Source organism: Dermochelys coriacea, chromosome 3, assembly GCF_009764565.3.
Source record: "Dermochelys coriacea isolate rDerCor1 chromosome 3, rDerCor1.pri.v4, whole genome shotgun sequence".
Classification (NCBI taxonomy): Eukaryota; Metazoa; Chordata; order Testudines; family Dermochelyidae; genus Dermochelys; species Dermochelys coriacea.
This window is the reverse complement of record NC_050070.1, coordinates 105,750,023-105,764,013: the sequence shown is the minus strand read 5'-3', so window position 1 is coordinate 105,764,013 and position 13,991 is coordinate 105,750,023. Positions and strand designations below refer to the sequence as shown.

At 38.9% G+C, this 13,991-nt stretch overlaps 1 protein-coding gene across 4 annotated transcripts in view; it reads right to left on the bottom strand.

Annotated features, from left to right (window-relative positions):
- The window catches only part of PEX7 (peroxisomal biogenesis factor 7), a 91,084-nt gene that overhangs the window by 58,376 nt on the left and 18,717 nt on the right, over window positions 1–13,991 (bottom strand). For all 4 annotated transcript variants that reach the window (XR_006279994.1, XM_038395812.2, XM_038395809.2 and 1 more), the window contains exons 6-8: window positions 4,666–4,772; window positions 3,995–4,108; window positions 1,392–1,447 (exon numbers count right to left, since the gene is read on the bottom strand). Coding sequence is in view for 3 of the 4 variants with exons in the window: in XM_038395812.2 (XP_038251740.1) it covers window positions 1,392–1,447; window positions 3,995–4,108; window positions 4,666–4,772 (277 nt within the window). In the remaining variant the exon portion in view is untranslated. The remainder of the gene's footprint in view (window positions 1–1,391; window positions 1,448–3,994; window positions 4,109–4,665; window positions 4,773–13,991) is intronic.

The following is a 13,991-nucleotide window of genomic DNA, read 5'->3' as shown; positions in this document are numbered from 1 at the left end:
GCTTACTGTATTACACTGCTCTGCTATTCTGGACTGTATATATTTTCCTCCCTTCTCCCATTCTCCTTAACTTCCTCTGTCCTGTCAAAATGAGTTAGTAAATGATTATTTTGATTTCACAAACCACATATATTTAAAATTATAAAGTAGTAAGATAACAGCTTAAAGACCTAAAGAGTATTAAAAATATAAGAAGTCTACAGGAAACTGCAGCATTTCCAGTATAGCAGAATGGTCTTGCCATAAAGTTGTTTTGATATATAATGGATTCCCATGGTATCTGGAAAACTTCAGCCTCATGATGCAACTTTTCATGATATTATGTCTCAATGCTGCATCAATACCATTATAGCTAAGAATGGTTGTTGCGAAATGGAGTCGAGTGGAGTGAGCTGACTATGGCTAATCCTATTTAGGAAAACACCAGAATGTATAGAACATATAATTTTTTTTTTGTATTGTGGTTGTTTTGGGGAGGCTTCCTATCAGTAACTGGGAGCCCTCGTGCTAGGCTACAATGAAAATAGATAACCCAAAGAGCCTGCAACCTAAATTAAGCATCACTTAATTTTTGAATGATTTTGGAAAATTAGAGTTTTCTACCATGTCATTTTCGGAGGCAGGGGGTTGTGAAGGAGAAGGGGAAGAGATTTAGCCCTAGTAGTTAAACATCTTCAATCCGCTTCACCTAAAAATTACACCTCAAAACACACCCTTGAGAGGTAAATTTAAGTATTTAGTGGGATATTCCATAGTGTAGTAACAAATTTATGTTGTAAAGAGTGAAATCTTAATAGGACACCTCTACAGTCCTCTTATAAAATTGGTTTTATTGATTTAGCCAAGTTATAATTATTGAAGTTCTACAGTACTGTACAATTCAATAGGTTTAAACCTAAAAATATCATGAAAGTCCAAGGGCCTGTGATGTATCAAAGTTCTTCAGGCATGTACTGAAAGAACATGCAAGAGTGAGCTTCCTCAAATAAAAAAAAAAAAGGAGTTTTCCTTCACAACAGGTTTAAATACAAATAAGTCACCCAAATATATTCAATGAAGTGGTTGCTGCTACCTTCTTGATTAAAAAAAAAACATTACAACTAGACAAAATCCTGTTCAGAATAATGGTAGGAAAACGTTCACAAGCAGCATCTGTTAGGGCAGGTATCATTCATAAAGGGCCACTGAAATCTTTAAATAGAGAAGAATCCATGCATTTGTAGCCAGATCATGAAAATGGAAAGCATGAATAATAATCCTGACAGCGAACACTTAAGTGTGCCCAGTTTAGAACATTTTTCTATTGGCATAACATACCCCATCTCTTATATATGAGACAATCAAAAACAGATGATTCTCTTCCTACTCGCATGTAATAAAAGACACTGTACCTCACAGTAAAATCATAGGAGCAGGAGGCCAATAAAGTTGCATGAAATGGTGAAAACTGCAAGAAAGGGGAAAAAAAAGTACTTAAAGCAAAAACCTTAGATACACATTTACCAACTTTCCAGAAATAATGAAGATAAACTATTAACAGTGCTTAGAGTATCACAACACACTGTAACAAAGCAGTGTGCTTACTTTAACCACTGAGCTTTAGCAATTATGCTTTAAACAATATGTAATCAGCTACACTATACTGGTAGGAATCCATTTCATTGTAGTGGTTCCCAGCTGCACTACTATAAATTAAGGACCTGACAAGGTTTCCATTAGGTATTTTCTTTGAGATAGTCATATAGCAGGCTGTTAAACTTTACTTTGGGCTGACATTTGAATGTGCTCTCAGGCTATAAAGAACGTTTCAGTAAAGCTGTGTGACCATTTTGGTTTTTCCAGCTCCGTTACAGCGAGACCTCCCCAAATTCGTATCCTACTTCAGAGGACATACAAGATAGATTTTGCTGGCACCAAAGCCATACTTTGTCCTGAAATTCCTTTATTAAGAAGATTGGAGTGAAGTTTGAAAACTGGCAGTTACACAAAATAGCCTAATTTCCCCACAATGCAGGGCATTTTATAGATTAAATTCTGGCATGGACTGTGGAGGATAAAAATTGCCCATCGCAGCTTGGGCATCTTAACCGGGAATTTCCTAGGTTTCTAACAAATCTCAAATCCTTGAAAGGTAGTACACATACTAATCACTGATGTGTCTGGTAATTTACTTTACCTTTAAAGATTTGTACGTGCAGAATTTTCTTTTCTAAATGGTCCCAAGATCTGCCAAAGAGGAGACCTGGTCCCGCAGGCCTCAGATGCACTACTGAGGGGTGTGGGGATGGAAGAGGAAAACGAGTGGAGGTATAGTCATGGTGTTGGAAGAGGAGACAAAAGCATTCCCTTGATCTGCTAACCACATTTCCGTCTCATCCACCATGGAGAGGTAATCCTGATGCAGTAGATCTCCCTTGATTCTCAAAGGAAAACCTAGAGAGGGAATCCAAGCTCAAGGCTCCCTTCCTGCAGTGGCTAGGAGGAGATTGGGGGTGGGACTCCCCCCATCAACCTCCTCATGTCCACAGGACTGGAGCTCTCCTCTTACCATCCACAAGAAGGGCTCGAATGTGCAGCTGGCAGGAGGCTTAAGGCCAGCAAAGAGGATGGTCTCTCTCTGCTTTCTGCTATACCGCAGCCCCAGACAGCGGTGTTCAGCTAATGAAGACTCCCTCCCATGAGCTTATCTCCCCCCCATCTCCTCCATTGTGAGACTTAGAGTCAAATCAGGGGGAGGCAGAGGGACACTGCAAACCCCAATTCCTACAAGCCAAAATAAGCTAGCCAGCCTCCTGACAAGCCCAAACAGGGCTCAAGGACAAACATGTACTGAAGTTCACAGAGACCTAGAGGTAGCTCCCGAGGAACCTCCTATGACCTGTGAGGTGGGTCAACAAACTCTTAAGGCTCGCTGGGGAGTCTTCCCTCATGGAGACCTCAGTTGGGTCACAGAAAAGGCAAGGACACCTCCTGTACTCCACCCCCCCACCCTACAGATTTCCTATAGTCTGCAGGAGAGCTCCTTTCCCATGGGCCTCAGGAGCATGAACAGTAAGAGCAGGAGACTTGAAGGCATCAAAAGAGGGGGCTCATTGTCCCCATGATCTCTCACATTGTTCCATTTGTGGAGATGTAGTCATGGTGTTGGAAGCTCTTGAAGAATCAAGAACAACTCATCAGAGCTGATGAGCCATAGTGCCACTACTATTTAATATCTTAAGAACCTGTCAAAAATCTTGAGAGCTGTGCCCTAGATATCACAAAGCAGGAAGGAAAATAGACTTAAATTCTGAACCCCTCTACTTTTAGGGTGCCACAGCTCAGAGCTAATTCACTTCAAACTGGGAGATAGGGGAAAGTTCTACCTCTGCTACAGTTCTAACCCATCGATTTTGAGGCTAATGGCAAGAAAGGGAGGAAAAACTGGGCTTAAAATGGAAGCAAGTTTGCAAGCTTAATTTTGTGGTTGCTTTGTTGCCCCTTATTAGTGCCTTTCATCCCTATGGCTCCTCCAGCCCTTTCTTATACACACAAATGCACACTTAGCAAGCGCTAAGCCTTATTCTGCATAAATGCTGCTATGTCTAGAGTGGAAAGAAGCTGCTGTTAAACAGCACACAGCAATAATATAACACAATTTAAGAAAGGAATGAGGGAGTATATTGTTTTCAGCTGAAACTACATGAAGAATAAGTTAACCAGGCTTCCTTTAAGTTTTTCATTCTGTGGAACCCTTTACAATGAAAGATCATCTCTTGAAGCTACTCTCATTCACAACACCCCAAAAACTTGTTTTGAATGTCAAAATGTTCAATGTGTGGACCATTAGGAAGGACTCTAATAACTAGTCTGAAGTATTAAACAAGCAAAAATCTTGGGTACCTGCTTACTTGCTTCTTTATTTCTAGTTCTTAGTTACATATATACTGTGTGCATCACTGACACTTAATAGAAATTGGAGCCCATTGACAGGGTAAGAAAGAACTAAACTTACTTTTACTCTCCTTACAGCATAGGTATGGCCAACAAGGTTGAATACTGGCTGCCGTACATTCCTCAAATCCCAACCTTTCAAACTACAGTCAACCGCACCAGTTACCAGCAAATTCTGATTTAAAAAAAAAAAAAAAAAAACCATGCAGACACATTAGAACAGGGTTACTATTAAACTGCAATGATAAAAATACAGCCTATAAGGTCCCCGTACAGTCTAAAAAGAAGATGGAAATATAAGTTACAAATATGTTTACACACAAACAATTTTGTAAAGTGCAAAAGTTTATGCAAGAGTTTGTCTAACAGTGTAACCAAAGACTGAGTCCTAACTATGCCATTTATTCCTGGGAATGGCTCTTCTGGGATGTGAGCCCTTGTTAGTGACTGAAAATAATCTAACCAGCCACTAGACATGATTGGTTTCAGAATAGCAGCCGTGTTAGTCTGTATTCGCAAAAAGAAAAAAAAAGAGTACTTGTGGCACCTTAGAGACTAACACATTTATTTGAGCATAAGCTTTCATGAGCTACAGCTCACTTCATCGGATGATTGTTACTCGCACATCAGTAGAGCTGAAAAGACATTGATTTGGTAGGAAAAGACCTTTACTCTTTAAGAAAAGTGGTTTACTTAGGAATGTTTACTGTAGTTTAGCACAACACATTATACCTCATCATATTTGCACCAGTCACAGCTCAAGATCTCAGCCTGGTGCCCTGGAATCACTACTTTGACTCCTGGTGTCTTCACATCCCAAATTCTTAAAGTCTGATCACCTGAAACAAAAGGCATCATTGATGAGCCAAAGGTAATTGCAGGGAGTTTTCCCATTATAACTCTGAAATACTTCAAAATTACCAGTACAAAAAGTGACAATAATGTGCTCGGCCTTCTACAAAATATAGGTCCTGGCATGAATCACTTACAGTCCAAACAAGAATGACTAATTATACCCAGATTCATTGAGACACACACAAGAAACGATTAGGGTTTTATCATTTAATTAACAAGATAATCAAACCTAACACCTAGCTTTGTTTTTATCACTAGCACCCTCCGTTGCTTTCTCCCTTTGAGTAGATTTTGTAAAAAGTGTATGGGGTAAAATTTTCAAAAGGGCCTAAGAGTATGTCTACAGAGAACACGTAACACACGGGGTTCTCACTACATAAGGCAGGATTCACTGAAAATTATGTGATCAAATAGCTCCCGACCTACTAATTTTACTTGCTGTAGTGGGACACATTTCATTTGGATTTTAAATATCTCAGTGATATAATAATGGGCTTTCCCCCCCCAGAAAAAGCTATTTTATCTTTGAAAGATGTTTTCTATCAGATAATACAGATTTTAAAAGGTAGCTTATATTTTGCAACCCACACTACTTAACAAGACAGTTCCCATTTTTGTAAGAGAATCAATCCACAAATACATGTTTAGTTTGGTCCCTTACTTTTGCAGTTAATCAAAGAAGCATTTTTAGGACCAAAGATATTTGGAAAACCAGCCAATTGAGCCAACAATAATTTTGACAGAATATAAGCAATGTTCCTGGTGGTAAAAAAAATTATGCCTGACCATATGAAATAACCATTATTTTTGACCTAGTAATCTGGAGATAACACAGTGCAGCATATACACCTTTGGTGCCTGCCAGAAACAGTATCATCAATGGATGGCACTATTTCAGAGAGGAAAAATAATACATTATAAAGTGACCTTTGCCCAGTGGAAGAGTCAGCACTAAAGCCAAAACTGGCTCCCCGTTTCCCCAGCTCAGTTGCAGGGAGAAGGACTCACAAATAAAACATTACCCTTTAAAAAAAAAAAAAAACTTGGGCTATAAACATTTGTAAGATGAACAGAACAGAACAAGGTTAAAGACTGTTTGAAGCATACCAAGTACAATCATATTCATTAAGGGTCATCACTAATTAGCATTCAGATATTAAGCAAACCCAAAGATCCCCAAAAGTTTCCAATAAAAATGCATTAATTAATTCATTCATTCTTTCTGCTTTTAGTAACAAGTCACTGCTATTAGACAACAGATTTTTGCTGGTCTATTGGGTGGTTATTGAACACAGGCGTGTCTGTGTATTCTACTTGATTCATCTTAAACTTTATAAACCTGTTAAAATAAAAAAATGAAGATAATTAAACATCCACGCACTCACCCAAAGATTCCTAAAAAGAGATCCCAAACACAAGTGTAAAATTCATCCCCGTTCATAGAGCTGGCCAATGCCTATATTTCACATAAGTCCCACTAAGGGACTAAAGTTTACGTTCGACTTAAATGGTGCGCTGGCTTTATGTCAAAGGCTGTTTTCCACCCAAACCTATAGCCTACAGTACATAAAGTTCAGCAAGACAAGAACCAGTTAGCACACTCAATGCCAGACTGTATCTAGATAGAATGGTCACAATTCAGCAAGGCTAGATACTTAAGAGATTAATGAAAATAACTGTCCTGAAGGCAATGCAGCTTCAAATTAGTTTTCGAAGAACCAAATACTTTTAGCGGAAAGGTTTTTACTTAAATAATGAAACTGGTTTGGTAAATACTACTGTCGGGAATCTGACCTACTATAACTGGTCGCTACATAGGAACAAACTGGATAAAAGTGGTTTTAATCCACTGAAGGAAGAAGTTACCAGTAAGAGGCCATAAACACAAATATCTATGTACAGTATCTCAGCACAACCCAAATAGAATTTAGCATTTACTATGGTGTTGTCCATCCAAAGAAAACTACTTAACATTAATTTAGTCTCACAAAACTGCTTAAGGGAGGTAAGTATTATTCTTGTTTTTACAAATGAGGAAACTGAGGCAGAGAGAGGTTAAGATACTCGCTCAAAATCACACAGGAAGCCTAAGGTAGAGCAAAGAGCAGAAGCCAAGTGTTCTGACTCTCAAAACAATCCTTCTAGGGACTTTTAAAATGATCATTCAATCAGTTTTATTCAGTCATAATAAATTTAAACAGATGATCCAGCGAAGTATTAATGAAAAATATTAGGATATATATAGCTTCCCTTAAGGTCACTCAGTAGGGCTATAATATATGCATGAAGCCCATTTTCACATAGCAAAGCCTAGAATTAATTAAACAAAACTGACGGCAAGAAATCCATACTCTCCAATTTACATTTTTCAGTCTGAGATAAAATGCTTTTCAGGGATGCCAAGAATCTAAGTTAAACACAAATACTGCCACAAAGCACCCTGAATGTTTGTATGTTTTTACAAATAGCACCCCCCCCACTGTTCCTCAGATGTTCTTGTTAAGTGCTGGAAATGGCCCACCTTGATCATCACCACAAAAGGTTTTCCTCCTTCCCCTCCCCCCCTTCCTGCTGGTAATAGCTCATCTTAAGTGATCACTCTCCTTACAGTAAAAAGAAAAGGAGTACTTGTGGCACCTTAGAGACTAACAAATTTATGTGAGCATAAGCTTTCGTGAGCTACAGCTCGCTTCATCGGATGCATCCGATGAAGCGAGCTGTAGCTCACGAAAGCTTATGCTCAAATAAATTTGTTAGTCTCTAAGGTGCCACAAGTACTCCTTTTCTCTTTTGCGAATACAGACTAACACGGCTGCTACTCTGAAAACAATAAATAAAAGGCCACACATTTTTGGTATGGTGTTTCCCTACAGCTTGCAAAATTAGAAGTTCATTTAATCAAGCGTACTTAGCACAAGACACAGGAATTGACACGTAGTTAGATAATATTTCAAATGAAGATGCCCACTTCACTTTAACATGTATTTGATTTGACAAAAACAAGCAAGCAAATTATGTATTTTTAATAGCTTGTAGTGCAAGTGGCAATCAGTATTGCACTGAGCATATGCCAAATTATGTATTTTTGTTTTTAAAAGGCATACTATATACAGAAAATACACATGCTAATTAATGCACCTTATTTTTCCCCCCTTAAAAGTTTTCAATCTCCAAATACTTACCATTCTTTCTGGCTAGTAACTGCCATTTGTAAAAACATACAAACATTCAAGGTGCTTTGTGGCAGTATAGTGTTTATATTTAGCACATAAAATGCCTATAAATAAGCACAAGGCACTTCTAGGCAGTAAAGAAAAAGAGCACTAATTTTATGAGTAGAAGGCAGCCTTTGCAATATAAGCGTATCAATATATATCTTTTCAGGAACTTATGTCTGCCTCACCTCCCATCACCACGAAAATTTGAGTCACACTTTGGTTTTGTTGGAAACTGGGTAAACCCAAATATCCTGGAATTTAAATTTGATGGTCCAAGGGTTGTTTTGCCTAGGGGAGCCACTTCTGGGATGGAAATAAAGCAAAATCTGATTGTTATTACATCTCCTTTCTTGACAGGAACACCTGAAGACTGGAGAATGTGATGGCTTAGTGAGCCAAAATTGGGTCCAGAAACATTCACAGTGTAAACCACATGTTAACAGAGAAATTATCTTGCAGATCACTCCCCTCTCATTTATGACCTCTTGGGACTTTGTCCTCCCCTTTTTGCAATCATAAGATACAACAATTATTTGCATGGAAGCGTCTTGACATATTTTAACTTTTATTGTTAGCTTAGATCGGGGTGGGTAAACTACAGCCCGTGGGCCACATCCGGCCCTCAAGCTCCCATGGGGGAGCGAGGTCTGGGACCGGCCACGCGGCTCCCAAAACCAGCAGCATGTCCCCCCTCTGGCTCCTACATGTAGGGGTAGCTGGGGGGCTCTGCACGCTGTCCCTGCAGCTCCCATTGGCTGGGAACTGTGGCTAATAGGAGCTGCAGGGGCAGTGTCTGCGGACAGGGCAGCATGCAGCATAGCCACCTGGCTGTGCCTTTGCATAGTAGCCAGAGGGGGTACGTGCTGCTGCTTCCGGGAGCCGCTTGATGTAAGCGCTGCCCAAAGCCTGCGCCCCTGAACCTCTCAGTCCCAGCCTGGAGCAACCTCCTACACCCCAAACCCCTCATCCCCAGCCCACCCTAAAGCCCGCACCCCCAGCTGGAGCTCGCCCCAGCCCGGAATCCCCTCCTGCACCCTGAAAACTCTAGTAAGACATATTAACATTTTCAGAAAGGTAAATCTCAAACACAGACACCCCACCTCTTACTCCTTGGTGACAAGAACTTCGCAGTCAGAGATGGCATACAAGGGTAATAATACTATCAATCTCTCATACATTGTAAACTCCTGTATTCAGCACACTAAAGTAGAGACTGAATTTGTTTGTTCACTTATAAACCAGAAAAGCTGCAGTTCCAAACCTTCTCTCTCTCAATATATGCAAATTCCACAGTAAGGACCACACCCTTCCCATAGCACCAGACCACTTTCCATCCTGCGTTTGCAAAATGACTCCTTGAGGAAAGACTACAATGAATGGAGCTAAAACCCTGACGAATGAGGGAGAATCTTGCAGAGCATACGTACTACGTGAGACAATCTTTTCTTTTCCTTACACTCATGACCTGTTAAAGCTGTAATGAAAACAGTCTGTACTTACCCTACTCATTAAATGTAATGACCGCATTAATTATATATACATGAATGCAGCATTAAAATTGAAGTGGTCAAAGATAAAGGCTCGCTATTATGCTAAGCCTCACTGGGCTTTGTCCAGTACAGCACAGACTTTTCATTTCCAAGTTACCAATGCTGTGCGGTATTGGACACCATCACTGTTATGTAATTAGAAAAAAAAAAAGATACTTGTTAGTTCCTCTTGCTGGCAAATTTAAAGGACAAAAGGAATTTGTTGACTCTATAGTGAATTAAAAGAACCAGGCACAATCTATTGCTCTGCAGTGGTTCAGGATCATTGAGCTGAACTGATTTACATTTGGCTATAAGCTAATGATGTGTGCATTTGGCACCTTCTTTATGTGCTAGTCATCACTTTGTTCTCCAGGTAGAGAGAGAGACCTTCTGGACAAATGATCTAATGAGTCATTAAACCCTTTTAGCCATCAGGCTGTTATTTATGTCATGTCTTTAATCACATTTTCCACATAATTGATCTTTCGATGTCAGCCAGACATTTATTGGGCCCCTGAGCTGATGCAGCACGTCCACCTGATCTCCCAGCTTATTTTATCAGAATAGAATTTATTTATATACACAGAATTAACAGCTCCTGTTTGTTAATATTTTCAAACAACAACAGGTAAGAGGCAATCAAATAACTAGCTTGAGTACAAACCATTGCACACGATAATAGCAACATTGTGAAATGCCTCACACATCTTTCAAAATGTGAAATGCAAGTGTATTAGCTACTAAATAAAAGTTAATGTAATTGAAATACCAGTCAGACATACTCCATTCTCCTGTCCACTCCACACCAGTTGAATCTTGCTGCACACGGATATGACTTACTTAATTTGAGGACTTTTAATTAAACTAAATATTTCTCAGATAGCATTCATTCATTTGGCTTACATTTCAGCCTGGCAAGGGACCCCCCTTCTTTCCTTCTCCTCCCTCATTTTCTTAAAAGAAAAATAATACATTAAAAATGAATTTATCATCCCTAGAACCAAGGAACTAACAATATCAGCTTGAGCCAAATATAGAATAATTCAAGCTCTCTCAGGTAGCTGGCAGTGCCTCTCAATATAGACCTGGAACAAAACTCAGTGGTTCAACCCAGGGCCTTTTTTGAGTAGTGAACCTTCCTCCCCACCCCAACAGCAGTCACAAAAAGAAACTAGATGAGAACAAACTTATTTTCAATTTCCCCCAAGAGGACTGGAACCCAGAGGAAAAGTGTATAATAGTTGTTCTTCATCTATTTCAACAGGAGTGCCAAATGCTTAACAAAACACTTCAAAGTTAATTAAGTTTGTATCAGGACTAAACTTTTGTCTAAATTGTGGAGTAAGTAAATTGTTAACCATAGAGATCACCATTTTCCTAACAGGTAAAAAGCAACAGATGTTGGGACACGAAACAACTAATTTCTGGCTTTAAACTCTGAGACTTCATGGTGTATGTGACTGTGCATCACTCAAATGATTCATCTAAAGCATTTCAGCACTCTTCTGGATGAAGCTGAAGAGGAAGGTGGGAGGGGTCCAGAAGATGGCCAGAGGAAGAAGTTCAAGTATTCCCTTCCATCCCAATTCTAGTCAAAATTTCTGTGACAAGTTTTCAGGCCAGCACTAGTTCCTAGTGAAAAAGTTTATTGACCTTTTATTTTCTGTTCTTAAGTTTAAGGATCTTGAAAATCTAAAATGAGGATCCCCATCTCCTATTCTCCTCCACCACCACAACTGGAGAAAACCTTGTGCCATCTTAGATGTCAGTTGGCTCCAACAACATCCTCAGGAATGCATCCGATGAAGTGAGCTATAGCTCACGAAAGTTTATGCTCAAATAAATTTGTTAGTCTATAAGGTGCCACAAGTACTCCTTTTCTTTTTGCGAATTCAGACTAACATGGCTGCTACTCTGAAATCTATCCTGAGTGTAAGGGCAAAATGCCTTTAACCAAAAAAGGTGAAGTGATCACCTTGAAAATGCACTATCTGAGATGCTTTAGGAAATGCCATTTGGACCTAAGAACAAGAAACCATCAGAGCTGTTCATTTGCCGGACAGAATAGCGATAGATGTGTCATTGCTAACGGCATGAAAAGCTCCATTATATATCTACTGTTGTAAAGCCATTTTGTAAAGATTTAAAATAATAAAAAAACTGAAGGATACTTCTCCGTATAAAACCCTCTGCCTTTTATTCAAGTTCCTTGACTAAGTTAATTTATTTAGTAGAACATATTTTATTTGGATACAAGAGGGAGTTTTAACAGTATTCGGAGTGCATCAGTTTCTTTCATATGACGACTCCGGGTATGTCTACACTGCAATTAAAAACCCACAGTTGGCCTAAGGGGCTATTTAACTATGTAGTAGATGTTCCAGCTTTGGCCTGAGCTCTGGGAGCCTCCCACAGGGCCTGGACCAGCTGCAGGTTTTTAATTTCCGTGTAGACATACTCCCTTTTATCTGCAATATAAATCAGTAAAGGCTGCAACTGCAAATTTAGCACCCAATCCAGTACCTACTGAACTCAATGGAAAGATTATCACGGAGTTCAACAAATGGGGTCCTTATGCATAATTCCTCATGCCCCTGTAAATACTAGAAACACCCACTGAAATCTTAAATTATGCATCCAACGTGTCTGGCAGGAAGAAGCAGGGCATTTTGTTTTAGTAGCCTGATTTAAGTTACACCTGGACTCTGCAATCACTTACACATGTTTACTTTATGAACAAGAAATCCCACTGACATCAATGTAATTACTTATGTGCCTAAAGTTAAATAGATATGTTATTCTTGTGTCTGCAAGACTAGGGCTTAAGTACCATAGACTCAAATTTCTCTCAATAACCAACAAAACAAAACATCTTAAAATCCCGTTCTCTTTCACTTTTCCATAGTAAGCAAGAAAACAACAGTAATGCAATGTTCCTATTTATGTTCAAGTACCTTAACTTTTTGACTAACATATTACATTATAGAATTTTCATTTCACATCTGAATTATAAAATAAATGTATTGTGTATAAACACAAAAGTCAAGTTTGTGAAATCTTACCATGATTAGTTTAAACCTCCTCTAGCAATACTACACATGTAATTGCTATAAAGATCTGATTCAGATTTGCAAAAGTTTACTTCTGAAGCCACTAAGACAAACTTTCCAGTGAGTGCAACTACCACAGGAGCCATCCCAAAGAGAACCTGATTGTAAACTACCATAATCTCAATATAATGTATGGTATTTCATAATCAATATATCCTTGGAATTGTTCATACAGCAACAGTACTAACTGGAAGGTATGGGTTAGTGGACTGTCAAGTTTGAAATGCCTAGCTAGGTCAGTTCAACCCACTGGCCATTTGACATTGCAGATCAGAGATATTATCATGAAGGCTGAGCCTCTTGAAAGAGACCTTAAAAATGAGATATTGGAGTGAAATTTTTCAGAGAGTTTGACAAAAAATGCCGTTTTGGTCAACCCTAAACTATTTGCACATTTGACACAGTTTCGGTCATTCACAAACCAGACAGACAAGCAGCTGTGGCTAAGCCTCCCGCACCTTACAACCTTTAGTCCAGTGATTAGGACACTTGCCTGGGATGTGGGAGACCCAGGTTCAAATTCCTGCCCTGAAACAGACAAGAAATGGACTTTTTTTGATTGTCAGAATTTTCAGTCACATTTCAGATTCAGTTTGACCTAAACCAGGTTATTTTTCCCTCAATTTTTCAGAACTGCCAATGCAAAAAATCAATTATTCACCCAGCTCTAGTCCTGACAGCTTTTATGGAAATTACAAAAAGCACCCAACACTTTTTAAGATTAGGAGTTTTCCCAACCAGCATTGGCCAAAATTTCACCAATCCCCACGCTACTGTTGAGACACTTTTGTGCCAAATGGCTGCATTTCAGTGGTGGTGTGCACAGAGTGCAGAGAGCCCAATCCTGTAAAGAGATGCACACACAGTCACTGTTGGAAGAGACACAGACAGGTGCTTCCAAGATATGACAGAAGTGGCTCTGCAAACCACCTGGAACTGCTCTGCAGGTCATTGCTTAATTATTATTAGGGCTGTCAATTAATTGCAGTTAACTTACGCAATTAACTCAAAAAATTAATCGCAATTAATCAGTTTTAATCTCACTGTTAAACAAAAGAATACCAATTTAAATGTATTAAATATTTTGGATGTTTTTCTGCATTTTCAAATATAATGATTTCAGTTACAGCACAGAATACAAACTATACAATACTCACATTATTTTATTACAAATATTGGCACTGTAAAAATGATAAACAAAAGAAACAGTATTTTTCAATTCACCTCATACAAGTACCATAGTGCAATCTCTTTATCGTGAAAATGCAAGTTATAAATGTAGATTTTTTGTGTTGCATAACTGCACTCAAAAACAAAACAATGTAAAACTTTAGAGCCTACAA